Source organism: Blastomyces dermatitidis (assembly GCF_000003525.1).
Source record: "Blastomyces dermatitidis ER-3 genomic scaffold supercont1.3, whole genome shotgun sequence".
Classification (NCBI taxonomy): domain Eukaryota; kingdom Fungi; phylum Ascomycota; class Eurotiomycetes; order Onygenales; family Ajellomycetaceae; genus Blastomyces; species Blastomyces dermatitidis.
The window spans coordinates 5637930-5656102 of NW_025544776.1; the positions used below are offsets into that span (position 1 = coordinate 5637930).

The following is an 18173-nucleotide window of genomic DNA, read 5'->3' on the forward strand; positions in this document are numbered from 1 at the left end:
AAGCCTTCGTCGGTGTAGGTATACGGAGATGGGGATGGCAAGGGAGTTAGGACGAGGAGCTGTGTCGAGACTTGAGAGAGATAGATATATATGGATTGTGGTCCGACTGCTGGCGCTAAAGGGAGGCCACCGCCCACTATTGCCACCACTTTAACCAGCCATCTTTCCTAGCTAATAGTAATACCACAAGAAGTTTATCTTGAACTAGCGTCCTGCATATTTCTTGCTATTTTATTTCTATTTATTATTATTACCTTCGGTTCGATACGTGAGCTAGGCACTGGGATCCGCTCGTTTCCATGAGAAAGCGTGGATAATGAAATTGACGTCAGAAATCGAAGCAAAGTTAGAGTTCGGCACGGAAAGTTCCCGAATCGCATAGTTGATTCAAGGGCTGCAGCAATAGAGCATACAGTATCCACCATATAGAAAAGGTTGTGAGTGTATTCGCCTTGGTTCTGAACATATTATTGTGTGCGTATTGAAAAAAAATCGAAACTATATGATAAATTATATTCTCTCCTCTTTAAGGTGTAGCATGTAAAATTCCGAAAAATGCGCATGCTCAAAATTACAAGAAAATGACAAGAAAATCAGAGTGTATCTCACTCGAGGTGCTCGTCTAACATCTTATTTCCTCGCAAGGTTCATATGTAGTTTGTGCTCCTTCATGAAAACGCAAGCCAGAACACCCAGCACTGCTAGTCCCAGCATTGCCCCAAACACACCCTTTAGGGCATCCATATATGCATCCAGCACACCGGGACGCCAGTCTGCTGGTATTTTATCGATCGCATCAAGACTGTCGCGGACCTTCTTAATTATCTTCGCTGCGTCTTCCCGGTCACCGAACCTTGACCACAGGCCAGATCTGAGCAAGTTCTGAAAAACGGCAGAGGCAGTAGTGACACCTATCGAGCTCCCCGTACTCCGGAAAGCATACGAGGCCGATGTGACCACCGCCTGGTGCTTGTGTTCAACGGCAGCGATCAGCGCAACCAGCGTCACCGTAAGCATGCTGCCATAACCTAGACCAAAGATGAAGATGTGAACAAAGGGTTGCCATGGAGGTGTTGTGAGGGTGTAGGTGGTCATCAAAGCGGAAGATAGAACAATAAGGCCAGTGGCAGCATAGTTGAAGTAGAGATAACGACCAGTGACACGCATTAGAATCCCCGAACCCAGGGATCCCATAGCTGTGCCTACAGCCTGTGGAGCCAACCTTAGTCCGGCCATCGTGGCAGAATATCCTTGGACCTGGAAGTAAAAGGGTGCATAAAACAGGACAGCAAAGACTGCCATGGTGGAGAACCAATTGGTTAGACAGGCTGAAAGAACCGTGGGGTCTAGAAGGAGCCGAACAGGTATAACCGGCTCAGTAGCAACCTTCTCTTCCACGTAGATAAACAAAACGAGAAACACCCCAGATAACGGGAGTGTAGTCCAAATCAATGGATGATTCCAGGGGACTTGGTTGCCTCCACAGTTCAATGCCACAAGTAGCAGAACAAGGGCGGTAACGAGCGTCCCTGCACCGAGAAAATCAATTCGCTTTAGCCGTGATTTATCCGACACTTTCACGGGAATGTTGACGTTCCACACAGCCAGGATTGTGGCGAGCGCTATACAGGGTACCTGGATAAGAAATGCCCAGCGCCAACCCCAGTTATCGTTCATCCAGCCTCCAAAAACACCTCCCAAGGCACTCCCTAGACCATAGCAGAGATTCCCAATACCCTGCCACACTCCCCGTTTCCGCAGCGGTACAAGGTCGGAGCTGATAAAGGTGGAGATAGCCGTGATACCGCCGCCGCCCATTCCAGCCACTGTGCGCCCAAATATCATCACCCATTCATCCTTTGCAAGGCCGCAGATGAGGTTCCCGACGCCAAAGAGTATGTTCGAGACTATTAGTCCCGTGCGCCGGGAGAATATGTCGGTTAATTTTCCGCTAAGCGGCTGGCATGCTGCGTTCGCTGCGAGATAGGCGGTTGCGAGCCACGACAGAAGGGAGAGCGAATTGAACGATGAAGATATAGGGGCGGCAATTGTGCCGACGATGGTGCCATCTACGGATCTCGGGTGTGGTTAGCAAAAAGGGGTGCTACTGGATTTTGGCTTCTGGAGAAGAGGAGACTCCAAGTTACAAAGGCGGGTGTTCGATAGCATACCTAGTGCAGCGAAGAACGACCCAACCCAGACGCTGGATAATACCATGAGCAACTGTTTCGTTGTAAGTTCATCTGCCAATGGGACGTCCGAGTCATCAGGGCGGTTTGAGTCTTGAGTGCCAGCATCGCCGCTACCATTCTCGATTGCCGCCTCGTTCCTCAGCAAAGGAGTCCTCTCCGAATGAGCGAGTGAAGCATCAGCAGACATGGCTCTCCCGGGCCAGGGATTTGGCGCTTGATCGTTGTTTTGTTTGGCAACTGTTCAGGGAAACAAAGGAGCTGACGAGGCTGTTCCAAAGCGCGGGGCTGGAAAGAAACTAATTGGTTTAGTTTCTCAGCATTCCGAAGATCTCGGATCTGCAGTGCTAACAGCTTGGCCTCTAGTAAAAAAATAATGCTAATAAAAAATAAATCAAGAGTGAGCAAGAAGATTGGTTCAACCCTTCGGAAGTCAAGTTCACATGACTTCCCGAAGCCGATCCCGATCCCCCAACTATGACATCATCATGGCTTTATTTGGGGTAGCAGGAATTTCCCAAACGTTATTTCAGCCTCACTCCAAACTGTAAATTATATCCTCCACAAAAGCCTTCTGCATGTCCCATATAAGAACCCCACTACACCCGTCTAAGATGCCTTTGTTGTCCTAGCATACTTGTCTCTTTAGTGACAACTGACGTCCCCAACAGTTTGCTGTATCTAAAGGTAGAACTTGTCCTGCATGTTTTACAATCTTGCATGAATCAATCCTGAAGGTAAGAAGCTTTGATATCTTATGCAGTAGACGTAGCCAGGTATAGCTATCTAAATACTACTTAGCTTGGTAGATACTAAGATAGTTAAGTTGCAGTACTTATTACATGGATAGGTATGCAGCCTGACTGCACAGCGATTTGTTTGGTGCTTGAAGTTTTGAAGGGTCTACAGTACAAATATACTAGACCAGGATGGAATGAAAACTTGTTCAAAACCACAGGCTATCTTATCAATTTTATACATGAGTCCACCAACTTTTCCAGCTTTTCACACAGAGATATAAATAACTCTACTAGTTCATTGAGGGATTGGTGATGTTCCTAACCCCTGGACTGGCTGGTGGGGGGTAAGTTGGTTGGTTGATTGCTTCCGCTTCGTATTTAGCTAGTCAAACCCCGCCCACCTACATAGTCCTAGAACAGCTTCTTCTGTTGCTGGGTGGATGTCCAGGTATGGATCATCTACGTAAAGAGAAACAACAAACACGCCGGGCTATCACGGACTGCAACTCCGGCTTTACATCAGCAGCTGCTTCAAGTTAGATTGGCGGGGATTGTAATTCTTTTTAACATCCGTGAGGGGCAGGATAAAATGTCTCAAATAGAATATTGAAAGATAAATCAGACCATAAAACTACTATATATATATATCATCAACAACCGCCTCTCATGAGGATTTCTTGAATTGATCATTCTTCAAAGAAAATCATACTGGTCGCTATTCTGTAGCCTTCCATTATACTTGTTTTCTTCCCGATGCTTGATAATTTCTAGATTTTAAAAATATCACCCAGCCGCTCCTGATTAAAATCCTGTGTGATCACATTAAACCACCCGGCAAATAACCTTTTTAACCACCGCACGCGATCACTGAGCTGTCAAATTTCCGTCGGAAATCAAAACCAAATATACAGTCAACGGCAACCATGAAATCGTCCATTCTCTCTACCGCCGCCCTCCTCCTCTCTCTCTCTAAGTTGACACTCTCTCAGCGAGTGATGACCGTCGCATACGACGAAGTCTATGATAATGCAAACATGGATTTGTTAACGACGGCTTGCTCGGACGGATCCAATGGCCTTGTAACTAAAGGCTTTAGCGTCGCGGGTGATCTTCCCATCTTCCCCAGAGTCGGCGCTGCGTTCTCTGTTGGGGGTTGGAATAGTCCCAGCTGCGGAAAATGTTACAAATTGACGTTTGAGGAGACCGGTGTGGAGATCCCTGTGATTGCAATTGATCATGCTGGGAGTGGGTTCAATTTAGCGAAGGAAGCCATGGACGAGTTGACAGGAGGACGAGCAGCAGAGTTGGGAAGGGTTGATATGTCTGTTACAGAGGCTGCACCAGGGGATTGTGGGATGTGAGGAAAGTGAGTAGGAATGTCGGAGACCGCACAGAGCTAGGGGGGTGAAGCAAAGCCTGAAGTGGAGGGTCTGTCATCGTGGTTAGTTGACGCTTGAATGATAATGCCGTTTTTCAATCATGTATTTAGCAGGAGTAACTACCTCCCTCTATATTTAATGGCAAGTTCATAAAGGATTTCCTTGACCACCCACCAATGGCTCCATTCCTGATATGGCATGGGTACTAAGCCATCCGTTAAGTATGAATCGCGTTCTTGATGAAAATGATGGGAGTTTGCTGCGGGATCAGCTCAGCCTGGAGGATCCAGGGTCTACTAGGACAAACATATCTTCGATTTGCAAATGTACTGCACCACTAAGCGTACACGCACACTAGACAAGAATGAAGTTCCTGGTAGTATGCGTGCAGATTCAACTCCCACTGAGTTCATAGGGAGATGGATATATTTTAGACCCCAGCGAGCTGCAAGCAATGATAGGAATTCCACTAGTGGATCCGCTTTATGCCCCATGATTGGAGACAACCTATGCCTTAGAAAAGTAGTGGGCACGCGGAGGCCTTCCCAGAAAGCTCCCTTGTCAAATGAGAGTTCTAACATGCTGAGAGTCCCTCAAGTTGTGTGTGGCAAAGCTGATTCTGCGTGACCACGGATGGGTACTCAGAGTAGAAAATCAACATTGCATTCTCCTGAGCCATGGAAGCGCTCAGTAGGCTGTTTCAAGACCCTGGTAGGTTGTCGCTAAGAAAGTGTGCTAGTGTCAGGGGCGATTGCTCACCGTGGGAATTTGGCTCCCCAAGCGATGAGGCCGTGGGCTTGGGTTCCGATTTTGCGGCCTTTTCAAACCATGAAGCATTTCATGCTGTTCACGTAACGATAATCACCGGTGTTGCACACTTATAAATATATGCGCGAGTCGTGTGATTATTATTATTGAAGCAGGCCATGGCATGTCCGCATGTCCAGTCAATACCCCAGAGCCATAGACGACAATAACCAAGTTGGTGGGCCCATTCGCATGGCAGTGTCAGCTAACAAGCAGGCAGATCAGAGGAACATGGTTGCAATGCATGGATGGGGGCAGGCGCGTCTAATAAGGGAAATATGGTGATGGAATCGTAATTATAGTTAGCGGTTCCTGGTTAGCGGTCGGATCACGTGGGTTTAGGACTCGTGCGCGAGCGCCATCCTCAACCTCACCGCATTCTGTCCTTTTCGCACTTCGTCTGCCGGCTATCACTACTCCTCCCGATCATTCTGCTACTCAATAGGTCTATAGTTTAGCGGTGGTGGAATATTGCGTTTGGCTTGCGAGATCCATATTCTTAATATTGTCACCCCTCCTGATCTCTCCTTCCTTACTCTTCCCGACCTTCTCTCCTGAACCCTCTTCATAATGCCTGGTGTTCGTAAGTCGTACTACCATTTACAGCCTGTGTTTCTGTTTGGGGGTTCTAGATATCTGCTCTGCCTTGTGTATGAACTTAATTTTACAGCCTGACACTCAAATAGCTCCAGATGCGCTGGACCAGCTGAAGAGAGGGTTCAAAAAGTTCTTCAGGGGTCGCAAGAATCGAATGTCAACTGCCCAAGCTGCTCCTTCAGCAGACACTCCGGAAGCCACCACCACAGCACCCGCACCAGATGCAAAGCCAATGAAGGCTACACCATCGGAGACTACTCCGGCCGCCCACCCAGCAGCCCCAGAAACAACTACAGCAGATGCGACTTCTCCCCCAGCTCCTGCGCCCGGCGCAGCACCAGAAACAGCACCGACGTCTACTCCAGCCACTGATGCAACAGCTCCCCCAGCCCCAACTCCCGGTGCAGCACCAGATGCCTCCCCAGAAACTGCCCCAGCCGCTGCCGCAACGGTTCCCCCCGCAATAACTGAGCCGCCTGCAGCTGCTGACCCTGCTCCTACAAGCGAATCCACGTCTGCAGCAGTTGATGCCCCTGCGGCCGCCACCCCTACCCCTGAGCCACCGAAGGAAACAGTTCCAGCAGCTACAGATGCTACTCCAACTCCAGCTCCAGCTGCTGACGGTACGCTCACCAGCATATATTTATTATTCTGCAACCATTACAGAAAGCTAATCATAGTTAATTGTGGTTTAGATGTTGCTCCTACTCCTGCGGCCATTCCTGCAACGGTCCCCGAGGCTACCGCTGCTACTCCCACTGCTGCTACTGCTGAAGTCTCAAAGACAGCGGACCCAGCGCCAGAACCAACCCCCGCCCCTGAATCGAAACCCGCTGAAACCCAGTCTGCTGAGATTAAGCCGGCTGAAGTCACAGAAGCAGCGAAAACGGAAGCCGAACCGACTCCAGATGCCAAGACGGCTGCTGCTCCAGCACCTGCTCCTGCTTCGTGAGCAATTTTTTCCTCTCCCCTGAATAACCCTTAGTAACATCATGACGATTTTTCCACACTCATCTTCTATGCTCATTATGCTGCAACAAACGCAACCATGGAATGTTGTTTTGCCTTTATACATGACATGAACTAAAATATCAAATCTGGGTTGGATATTGGTGGATTAATATCTTGTTGTATCGTTGGATATTTCAGTACTCCTACTGATTTATGTTGGTTGCCGCTTGTATTATGCGCTATATTTTCCTTTTCTTTATTGTGTCAACTGAGCACGATTCCCCGTAGTGCACTCTCGGCCTCTGTGTACTGTGTACTTTTTGTTTGTCCACGTCCGACTGGCTTGCATAATACCCGTTTTTTTTCTATATTTTTCTTTCTTTTTTTGTTTTCTTATTTTCTTTTCCTGTTACACCAGTGCCACTTTGCAAAAATAATTATATCACACAGCTGTTTTTGTCTTGTATACACAGCTGTTTTTGTCTTGCATACTCTTCGGTTACTCCCAATGTGCCTCGGAATTTGGGCAGCAATTTCTCCCCAACGTGCTATGCAAGAGTGATTTTGAGCCTGGTGGGGATTAATTAATAAATACTTACATTTGATGTTGTGTGAAAGATACTTTTATACTTTTGTAAGTAACCTTCCGAGTGAAGTGTAATGATAGACACTTTTACATTGAGGTGCATCGCTAACACCCGCTATAGACAGGATTGGGAAATGATGGCCATGAGATTCTAGCCTTGCTCAGTAGGAAATGAAATGCTAGCCTTGATCCTGAGTTGCCTTGTAGTGATGTTCTTGTGCGATGTATGCAAGATCTGGTTTATTCCGCGGTCTTCTTTCATTCAACTCATCCATACGGTCATAGACTCCTGTAGCTCCCCAGGATTATCCCAAGGCGATATTCGAACTAGTTTCCCCCTTTTCTCCTATCTGTTTCCCTGCTGTTTACTTAGCGGTATGTACGCTAATAAGTGGTGTTTGTGGATATAAATCACGTGCTGTCTGCCAACTGCCCCTTCCAATATTTCAAGGTTTCCTTGTCTCTTCTCGTATCGTATCAGATGCTTGTCAGGGTTAAGTCTAGTGTTGATTCAGTGGAGAGAGATATCTACTTGTACATGTACATGTACATAGGTCACTTTCTTTGTGAATGAGAAACGGAGTTATTTTAAGGTGGAAATTGATATCCAAATACCTGATCTACTTAAGTAGTAATGAAACTGTATGAAGATCGATTAGACACCACAAGTAAATCAGCCTGTTTCCCGGAATAGAGAAGTGCTAAATGTGAGAAATGTCTTTATACATCTTTTAGATAATCTCTGCAAGATATTTTAGGCGTTCCACCCAGCTCCATGAAAAAACGCTGTAACTATTACCAAAGATTGTGTTTGAGCGGCTTGTGGGTCCTCCTCCGGGTATACATACAGTTGGTCGTGGTACTAACTCATGCCAAAAAAACAGCTCGGCGCGGTTCCAACCCAATTCCAACTTGGACCCAACCCATGGCAGTTACCCCCATTAAAAGTACTTACACTAGACATATCCAGCACAATCACCTCTATCTCCTCATAATATTGGTTTTTTATATTTCTCAGGAATCTAACGCTTTCTAGCCTTTTCTAATTCTAATTCTAATCATCTCTAAGTCTCTACACTAAGAAACTGGATGTTGAGAGGAAGAGTAACAATAGAATGTAGTAGATATTGTATTTAGTCCATACTGTGTACTCCGTAGTTACTCCGTATTTATCTCAGCAAGCTCAGACGCTTCTCCAGATATTCATTGCTGTTTTAACACTGGATTGATGATTATGTCATGAGCTAACCTCAAATAAGCAATAAGCTAACCCAAATAGTAAAATCAGGTCATGTGAGTGATGATATCTTGCGAAGTGTCTGAGAAGAAACAGTTCCTGATTGTTAGCAACATGGGAAGGATTTGCTCAGTACCCTGAGTATGGAAGAGAATTCCAACTCAACTTCATAGATTCATCATTTCTGTATCACCTTGGAACCTTAGAATAACAATGTTCTCGCGATGTATCTGATTTTTATATTCATATCTCAAGTTCTTAGGATAGAAGTATCACCTCAAAGTTGACCAGTGTGTTTTTGAACACAGGAATTTTGATCCAATTCCTCATATAAAAAAAAGCTCTTAGAAATTCTGAGATCAAAAAATATGATCATTTTCAAGAGTATACATCTATCTTAAATATAGATTTTTTTGAAATATTAAAGAAATATTTCTATTCTTCTTCTCTTTAGCTATAAGCTAAGGTGATTTTCAAATCTCAAAGATATATGAATATATAGTAATAGAAAGTCAAAGTTGAAGAATCTGAAAAATCCTTGTAAATCTCAGGAATCTTCATTGAAGATGGAACCATTTCTTCTCAGACCCTCTGGCGAGGATTGCTCTGAGCACATGACTTGTATCAAAAGTAGGTTAGTGTCATGCCGGATTAACTAGTTAATAATAATGCTGCAACCCGTTCAAACCGAGCCAGAGGGTCTGAGCCCGCTGAGATAACTCCGTATAGCGTATGTGTATTATTAGGGAGGGCTGGCCACCTCCCACGTGAAAAAACCTTATCGACGACTACCAAGCGGCGGCAAGTTCCGCGATTGGTGACATGGGACGAGGAGGTCGCAGCTTGTATATTAAAAATATTGCTGGTAGTTCTATCAAAGTCCTCCACATTAGCGTCCAAAACAGCGTTTTGAAACTATGTTACGAGATTTCCCTTTTCGCGCCTCTTACCTCATGCCCCACTTCTCGCAATTTACCGCTTTGACATCGGAAGCTTCCGTGACATGAGTGGCGTGGAGAAATGTTCTTAAGCTGTCCTATATTCCATATTTAAATTTCTACAATATGGAAGCAAGCCGCCAACATCAAGCAGGTGTCTCTGGTTCTGGTTTATTTCATCTTGCCCTCCTCTTTTCTTGCTTCCCTTCTTTCTCTTTCATCCTCACGTTTATCTCTCCATTTTCTTACGTACATCTAATCTACTCTTATCACTATTTTTTATTTATGTACATGTACTTATTTTTGACGCTGTGAGAAGCGAGTAGGCCGAAACTATTTTCCCGAGCATAGATCAAAGGTATTATGGGTACACGGTGGCATATGTTGCTCCATGCACCTCAGGGAAACAGAACTCCAGCACCTCCCTCCCGGCTTCCCGTTCGCGGCGAATTGCCCTTCCCAATGTCACAGACGCCGTCTTTTCTTTGGTCATATGCGTTCATTTGTGCGCGCCTATCCAGCCTGCCAGAGGTTCACCAGCATGCGTTCGGTTGAGTTCTGTCCGGTTAATCGTCTCTATCATTATTCATCATCTCACGACCTGCACTTCCCTCTTGCTCACCTCTACCATCACGGAGGGTAGCTTTCTTTTCCTTTTCCTTCAACCTCTTTTTAATCTTCTTCTCTCGGTTTCTCCTCATTCGCTTTTCTCTTTCAGCCGCTTCCGCAGTTCGAGTGGCAGCAAGACGACGGCGCAGTACGATACGTCGCTTCTTGCCGGGTTTTTTTCGGGATTTGGGCGCTTTCGTGGTTAATGGGTTTAAAAGCGTGACACCTTTTGTCTGTGAAGAGTCTGACGGAACTTTCGATTTAGTTTTGGATGGTGTTGTTTGGAGATGGATGACTCGCCATGGAAGATGGCAGCCAGGCTAGTTTTCGAAGTATTATTAGCTAGCAACATCTACAAGCTTCTTAAAGGTTATTTTATTTCCTTATATATCCGCTTTCTATGTTTCTTTCCTTTTGTTTTTTTCCCTACGTAAAGTCTCCCAAAGGAGGAGGTGGAGAGTCAAGAGTTCGGCACTTACCCATGCGCACTTCTTTGCCCCTTCAAGTATTGTTTCCCCACTAACTGCAGCATCAACAAATATTTGCTTCTGCCGTGTATCCAAATCGACAGTCCGGGCCTCTATTCTATCCCCCGCCATTTTCCGCTTAGCCCACTCAGGGTCCGAGAAATAATACTCCCAACCCCGAAACGGGACGACAAATCCACCCACCCCATCATTAGCGGTAGGCGTAGGTGATCGCAATTTGATCCTGAATTTCTGAATCCCAGCATCTTTCACATCAATTTGCTGTGGTCCATTGTTATGGTCACCTTCGCTTTCATCCCTAGATTTCACCCCTCGGGTGGGTTCCGATACACACTTTCCGGCACGCGCTGGTGGGACGTGAAATAGTCTGAACTCGAACTCCTGCTCCTCCTCTTCATCCTGGATATGTTCCAAGTCTGGCTCGGGGTGTGTTGCTTTTGGGGTAGGGGGAGTATATGTTTCTACCGACGAGAATATGTTTCGTAGGGCGTTTGCGGCGTATGTGGCTGCGGTGCTATCTGGAGGGGATGGCGAACGGGAGGAGCGACGGGACCGTAGATCTTCACGACGGACGCTATAAAAGAGAGAGAGAGAGAGAGAGTTAGCAATAACAGGTATTTTTATTTGCGGCCGGAGATTGTTGTAGGGCGTCAACTGTTTGATCGCCGACAGGCGGGTAAAGCCTGAGAGTGACATACCGTTTTGCGCCGGGAAACTCAAACATTGTGTGTGCTTGTATAAAGTGATTGCTACGATATGCAGAGTAGAAAAATTACTATGCTTCCTTTCTAGAAGTAGGTATTAGAAAAACATGCTCGATGGACGAGTAAGTGGATGGGATGGTCAACTAACCCACTGGGAGCTTTGAGGCGGAAAGTGAAGGTTTAGGCGCGCCAAGGCTTCGTTCCACCCCCTTCCTACAATGACATGGTAACTTTTATAATCAAGATGCACTGTCGTCCATTCTAATTATCAAGATTCGCTGTTCTATGACATTTTTTTTTTTTTTTATTTACCTGTTTATAATTCAATTCATCCTATTAATGTAACATTGTCGCATACTACAAACTCCTAGAATATATGAGACTAAAATGTCAAGTGCCTACTTTAGCAGTATAGTAGTGCGTGTGGAGAGGCTTCAATACAACGCTTCCTAACTGAAATTTGCTAGTATTTACCGAACTACTCTAATGCCGACAAGGACAGTTTCTGACTCTTGAATAGCCACATTTAGATTTTGCTAAACATAATGACAGAAGAATATGGAACATGTTTTAAATAACAACCACTGCCAAATACCCTTCGCAAGCAATACTTGAGAGGAAGCCGAAGGGTGGAACAAAGGAGTGCGAAAGACCAGAAATTTTGATATATCCTCCATTTGAAGTTACATATAGGAGCCAAGCAACACTTAGGAGGTTGTTCTCCGCAACCGTGCGCAGTAAGGGCCTTTCAGTGGTCGCAGCATTTGTAATTGTTGCCTCCGGGACAGAAGCCTGCAAGGAGGTGTCAGGAAGCCTTGTACCAAGGGGAGTTTTCTCCGTATGAAAATAGGGTGGAGAAGGGGAGAAAAAAGATGTAATCAAACGCACCAGATCTAAACCTTCCACTGCAATGGCGACTAGTCCATCCGCAGTAGCTCGTGCGGTCTTCACAACGGGCAACTGTGCAGCATTTGACGTCGGCCGGGTCATTAGGGCAGCGGTTGCTCACGTATGTCCCGCCATAAGACCTGCAGGTGGATGTCGAAACGCAGATTCCGTAGTAGCCTCGCGTATCGCTGGTACCGCTACACGGGCCATTCAAAGCTGCTAGAGCCGGTGCTCCAAGGATGGAGAGCGACGTGAGGATGCCGAGAAACTTCATTGCCAAAACCTCGTCTGTCAAAAAGATATGGTAGGATTTTTCTTTTTTTTATAAGGGCGGAGATATGCGTGGATAGACTTGATAATTTAGGAAAGATCAGAGTCATGAAATCTCGTACGAGAGTGGCAATGCTTCTTATATTATCACTTTCAGGCTCTTGGTTGAAGGCAACGAGAGCCTGTCAAGAGGGGTACATAAACAAATACATGGATAGGACGCCACACCATGGGGATACCGGAATAAATTGAGTAGATAAAACACCCAGGGGATTGATTGGATTTGAGCTTGAGGACGTTATCGGCTAATACTTTCTTCCGCGGGGGTTGAACACAGTGGGCAGGCTTGGAGCATCTTCGCAGGATGCACAGGTTGGTTTACCAAGGTATATATGTGAGACAATCCCACGGTCACACTCACACTTATATGAGAGGGCGACATCAAGGATGCGCTAACGGATCAGGAGAAGATGAAAAGGACGAATCTCAGCAAGAGGCCATCTTCAGCAAAGCCACTGATTGACAGGGGCCGGCTGGGAACCATGAGCGGCTAGGTAGGCTTGACGTGCAGAATTATCAACCCAAGGACCTGGGGTTGACTACAGCGTAGGGATTCACGGACCTTGACACCAGATCAAGGCAAGGGCTTCAGGCCGCTTTGATTTCCATTGATCGTAGCAGGCCGGGGTTGAGGTTGCAAAGCGCAAGGTCCATAGGAAACCCGGTCACTCGATGTCAAAAGAAAAGTCAACGTGGGGCTTGATACGAGCTAAGAAATGGGCGAGAGCAGACCCAAATGGCATGCCAAATGTTTATGAGCTTCAGCTGCATGGACGTGGGGTCCGTTAATGGATTGAATCACTGATTGAACGGGTAATATGGCCAGAGAATATATATGTTGGAACGGAAAAAAGAAAAAAAAAAGAAAGAAAGAAAGAAAGAAAGAAAGCAAGAAAGAAAAGAAAAGAAAAAGAACTGTTTGAAGCGAGAACAACCAGTCCGTCCGGCACACTGATTCATTTGCTCATTTTATCTAGGCCTGTTTTATCGTATTGCGGCAGGGTAGCGTCGCACGAACGGGAAATAAAAACGACCGCGCGAGTAAACGTGTGGAGAAAAGCAAATTAAATGGAACGCCTGGTCAAGTCGAATTAAGCACTGACACGGCATGATCTGTAGTAGTAGGTTGAGAGTTGTTGTTCGAACGGTCTGTCCCCGCATTTGTCACAGGAAACTCTCGGTCGTATAGTTATAAATATATTAAAAATCTCTGCCGCTCATATCGCTGCCCTAAGAGCATGTTTTGTGGGGCTGGGCTCAGATCTCCCGTGCAGCTTAAATATAAAAATCAGACACTGTCCAGGGCTTTACTCCGTACTGTGGTAGTTATAAGAAGATAATAATAATAATAGTACCCATTTATCCTCAAAATTGACAGTGTATATCTGCTAGAGGTGTCTGGATTCAAAGTCTCTCTGCCTTTATCTAACGTATTTCACCACGAAATTGATCACACCACAACCTGGATCACTTTCTGTCTCTACACTCATGAGAGAGTACGCCTAAGACCAATGAATACCAAATGTATTTTCTCAAATCGATCTAGGTAGTGGTGTGGTGAAATCAATTTCGTGGTGAATATGTCAATTGTTAGTTAATTTTCATCTCACAGTAATGAATGATAACTGACTCTTTACCGTAGAACCTATTCGTAGACTCAACCTGGTATGTATAGACTCTACGGGCAAGCCATTATTGTCCCCTTAGAGCCTGTTCGGTGCGTTCGTACTCTTTTTGTACGGAGTGGGTAGTTATAGATGCTCCTATTTTGGTCAGAATCTTGACAGACAAATGGACAATTCTTTTTGAAGCAGATATTCTTTACCTCATTTAGTTAGACGGCTCCACTTTTCACCTCTGATTGACACTAAAAACACTAGAAAAGTCAAATCTTGATTACTCATTCATTTTCAAAAATATCATCTGTATTTTTGCTTGTAATGATCAAAACAAGGGTATTTTTGCTGAATAAGTGTATTTTTGACTGAAATCTGTGACTGTGTACAAAAAGAACGAGTAGACTGCTCACAGCGTTAATCCATGGAGTTCGTACCAGACTGAGGCGTAGTAATACGCTCTGTGCTCGGGAGGTAGAATACCAATACCAGATCAAACAAAGCTCTGGAAGCAGCCCATGAAGGCAAAGAAGGTTCGAGGCTGGAATCCAGGCTGGTGATTGGCCACAAGACTGGCTTGGCAGGCTTGGCAGCATGCTGGTTTGTGTCGCTGCCAATTCATCAATTTCCAGCCTTCAACTTTCGCATCTTACAGTACAACCTCATCACAACTATCCGGGTCTTCTACTCCCGCCGCCATATGCAGATGCCGCACATTCTGACGGCTCGATGACTTTACGTTCAGGCTTCTCGCCTGCCTAGCACCCCTATTATTACCATATAACCTACCAATTCTCACGTCTATCTACCCCTCGATTGCTCGATTGCGAGGTCGAGTATCAAATACACATCCACGTTGTTGAGTCGCAAACTAGATCGCAATACATGGGCATTTGCGCGTCTTGCCTGAGTCGGGGTGGCCGGGACAGCCACGACGTAAGCAGTCCTTTCTCCTTTTTTTGTCTCGTTTTTGCCTTGTGATGGCTGGCAGCGAAGAAGCCTCCTGTGTCGAGTTCACCCTCCATTTAATTTTACTGACATGTTTTGTAGTCTGAATCATCACGGTTGCTTGACGATGACCTGTACCACTCAGGCTATGGGTACGGCGCTGTTGGATCTGCCCATCGCCAGGGACCCGACCCAGAATCCTTGAAACGCGAACGAGAAGCCCTAGAGGCAATATGCCAACGCACATCGGAGTAAGTTTGCGCCCTTAAGTAACTCAGATATATATAATTTCGCCCTCTTTGGCAACGCAAATCAATGCCACCATACCAGCACATGAACTCTTCAGCTAATCATCATTACCATTACCCACTAGTTCCGTGATTGATATCTGGGCCTTGCAAAGCCCCCACCCGCCCAGACCTGCGCCTTCGTCGATACATACGACCACCGCATCTTCATCGCGAGCAGCGAGCCACCAGACCGCAACATCATCAACAACGGAAGAGCCTCAATCTCCAGCACAAGAGCAGAAAACTGAAAGCCAAGCAGATAGCATTAGACGAGCTGCGTCACCAGCTCCGGGAGAATTTGGGAAACTGCGCTATGCGCCACTACCACCAACAAATGACGTCAACCTCTCAAATGTACCGAAACAATGGGGAGAAGTTGTTATGACGGCGAGGAGGGGTAAAAAGACCAGGCTTGGTATAAATACTGAGAACGGAAAAGACGAATCCAAGGATATATTTGCGGTTTTGGTTATCGATTGAACAGCCAGCTGAAAGGCGAAATCCATGTACGGACAAACAAGGAGCTGGATGGAGCTAACAGGCGGATACTATATTCATCGATTGAAACATCATCACCCATCAAGCAAAAGCCCGCTCAGAACCTCCCCTTACTCGGTCCATGAAAGCGTGCTCGGACTCGATTGCCGGATCTCCGTCACTAACGACAGCACGCTCTGCTCGAATATCCTGGGAACCAATTTTATGTTCTTTCAAGAAGAAAATCCCTCTATGGTTGATATACAAATGTTCCGACATAACTCCTAACTGGACCTGAAACCGATATCCGCTCGAAGCTTATTCTTGTCTTCCCCTCTAGAACGCGAGCGTCACATTTTTTCCCCTGCCTACTACACATTCCGTGTCCCAAAGGCTATTTGAATTGCACCGCATCTTCTTGGCTGGCCAAAGCCTTCATTTTATCCCCATTTCCTTTTTTAAATTCTTTTTCCGGGTGATATTCCCATTCGTTTTGTCTTATTAAGCTGTCAACATTTCAGTCACGCACATATATCCGTTCGCATTGTACTCCATGTGACAACCAAATATCCTTATACAACCACATCAGCTTCCTTTCTTTGCATCCTATTTACACAAAATCCACCGCTTGTGAGTGGTAGTACTTCATTAAAAGGGATGGGGAAGAACCCCCCCCCTCCCTTTTTTTTTTTTTTTTTTTTTTTTTTTTTTTTTTTTTTTTTTTCATTTTTCCCTCTATTAAATATTTTTTTCCCTTTATTGTGGCTTGTTGTTGATTGAACTCCAGTCTAAAAGAATAGGGCTAGACAAAAAGGAGCCAAGGCTAAGTATACTGAGAAAAAGACAGGAGTGGCAGTGTTTGGTTCGGCTATATTTATATCCTTTATCTCTTCTTTCCCTTCTTATATTTTCTTTTCTGTTCAAAATCTCTGTGGGCTGTCTCCCGATCTCATATCTTAATCATATATCTTCTCATTTCCTTAATCTCCTTACATTGTTGCATTCTATTGTATATTTACGAGTTCAAATATTTTAAAAGCAGAATAAAATATGGGGCGATATATCAGACAAGTCATGCTCCATTCAATATTTTGTTCTGACTCTGGATATCACAACACCTTGTCATGTTATGTGTAGGATGACAGATTAAAGTAGCTAGATGAAATATTTAATGAATTAATTACGTTTGTTAAGCCTGGTAATTCTGCATCATCTGACGAACCTGGCACATCAGGCGCTGCAAACCTCGCTCTTAGGGCTGCTGGGGAATGGCACATATACCGTGCTTCCGCCGCGGTTTGATGGTGGTTGCATAAAGTGCCTGCTGCACAGTTGGTCCAATAGTTGATTGAATACTTCGAAGGGGGGTGGTGTGGTGGGGTTTGGACATTAGTATATTTCTAGCAACGGGGACTATCAGGGGCACTAGTTTATGCTTTGAAGTTTTCATTTCGTTTTTTTCGCGTGGGGTATATGGGCCTCCTTTGTTTGTTTTGTATCAAAGGGGCCTAGATGGTCAAGTGAAGGGGGGTTGACCTCAAATCTTGCACTTACGCAGAAGGCACTTACGCAGAAGGGGAAATTTGTGAGTGGTTGGTTGGTTTGGGATCTGTGGAGGTTATCTAGAATTGGGTTTCGACGGGAGGTCTGTATGAATGATGCTGTGAAATAATTATTTGTCTGCTTTCGCCATATCCAGACTGTCCGTTTTTGTTGGTGCTGAGGTTGGATTTCATGTCGGACACAGTTTTTGGTTGCTGTGGCAGCATGGAAGAGTCTGGTCACCTAATATGAAGATAACCGGATATTTCAGGTTTCGCAGGGAGTGGTCAAAAGAAAAGTAGAGCAAGCTGTATGTAAACATGTTGGGAAGAGCGGAGAGAGATATAGACAGCTATCATATGCTAGCTAAGTCGGAAAAAAAAGGCACACTGTGAAACCAAATCATGAGAGGAACCAGACAACACAGGTAAAACGAATTTATTCAGAAAAATAAAAATAAAAATGGGGAGGTCCAGAGAAACAACGCCTTGTGGAGAAAAAGAATAAGACGATAGAAACACACAAACAAAAACAAAGAAGAATATGAATATGCTGCTTAGAGTACCAGGCCCCGTCCTGCTAGAAATATTGAAAAACGGCGCCCCGGGAACAACTCGTCGAAGTAAATGTTGAACATAATGTTGTCTGTACCCTGCACTTGATATCCCCGTTCATTTAAAATATAATATTATTTCCCAGCCATGATGAAGAAGGTGGGTTAAATCAATCCGCTGTTTGAGTCGAACTCCTGAATTAACGCCGGGTAGCAGCCCTAGTCGGGGGCAAAACTACGAAATCGAGATATACCCTGTGTCTTCCATGTCCAAGAGCTCCAAACACACATATGCAAAAGCTCG

At 45.3% G+C, this 18173-nt stretch overlaps 6 protein-coding genes across 6 annotated transcripts; 3 read left to right on the top strand and 3 right to left on the bottom strand.

Annotated features, from left to right (window-relative positions):
* Positions 1-630: 630 nt before the first annotated feature.
* BDCG_03386 (MFS multidrug transporter) lies at positions 631-2379 on the bottom strand (the record flags this gene model as incomplete). The annotated part of the gene is made up of 2 exons (XM_045418986.1): positions 631-2069; positions 2172-2379. The coding sequence occupies 2 exons, from the start codon at positions 2377-2379 to the stop codon at positions 631-633; spliced, it is 1647 nt and encodes a 548-aa protein (XP_045275433.1).
* A 381-nt stretch (positions 2380-2760) lies between these two features.
* On the top strand, positions 2761-4610 carry BDCG_03387 (allergenic cerato-platanin Asp F13). Its single transcript, XM_045418987.1, has one exon. It carries the CDS (start codon positions 3853-3855, stop codon positions 4288-4290), a length of 438 nt encoding a protein of 145 aa, XP_045275434.1. The 5' UTR covers positions 2761-3852; the 3' UTR covers positions 4291-4610.
* Positions 4611-5175: 565 nt separating this feature from the next.
* Positions 5176-7905, top strand: BDCG_03388 (uncharacterized protein). The gene is made up of 4 exons (XM_045418988.1): positions 5176-5698; positions 5802-6335; positions 6408-7297; positions 7371-7905. Exons 1-3 carry the CDS (start codon positions 5686-5688, stop codon positions 6662-6664), a joined length of 804 nt encoding a protein of 267 aa, XP_045275435.1. The 5' UTR covers positions 5176-5685; the 3' UTR covers positions 6665-7297; positions 7371-7905.
* Positions 7906-9267: 1362 nt separating this feature from the next.
* Positions 9268-11374, bottom strand: BDCG_03389 (uncharacterized protein). Its single transcript, XM_045418989.1, has 3 exons — positions 11220-11374; positions 10513-11095; positions 9268-10353 (listed from the first exon to the last, which is right to left on the bottom strand). Exons 1-3 carry the CDS (start codon positions 11243-11245, stop codon positions 9991-9993), a joined length of 972 nt encoding a protein of 323 aa, XP_045275436.1. The 5' UTR covers positions 11246-11374; the 3' UTR covers positions 9268-9990.
* Positions 11375-11650: 276 nt separating this feature from the next.
* On the bottom strand, positions 11651-13607 carry BDCG_03390 (uncharacterized protein). The gene is made up of 2 exons (XM_045418990.1): positions 12114-13607; positions 11651-12017 (listed from the first exon to the last, which is right to left on the bottom strand). The coding sequence occupies exons 1-2, from the start codon at positions 12213-12215 to the stop codon at positions 11796-11798; spliced, it is 324 nt and encodes a 107-aa protein (XP_045275437.1). The 5' UTR covers positions 12216-13607; the 3' UTR covers positions 11651-11795.
* Positions 13608-14700: 1093 nt separating this feature from the next.
* Positions 14701-16493, top strand: BDCG_03391 (uncharacterized protein). The gene is made up of 3 exons (XM_045418991.1): positions 14701-14995; positions 15110-15258; positions 15381-16493. Exons 1-3 carry the CDS (start codon positions 14945-14947, stop codon positions 15775-15777), a joined length of 597 nt encoding a protein of 198 aa, XP_045275438.1. The 5' UTR covers positions 14701-14944; the 3' UTR covers positions 15778-16493.
* Positions 16494-18173: the final 1680 nt, after the last annotated feature.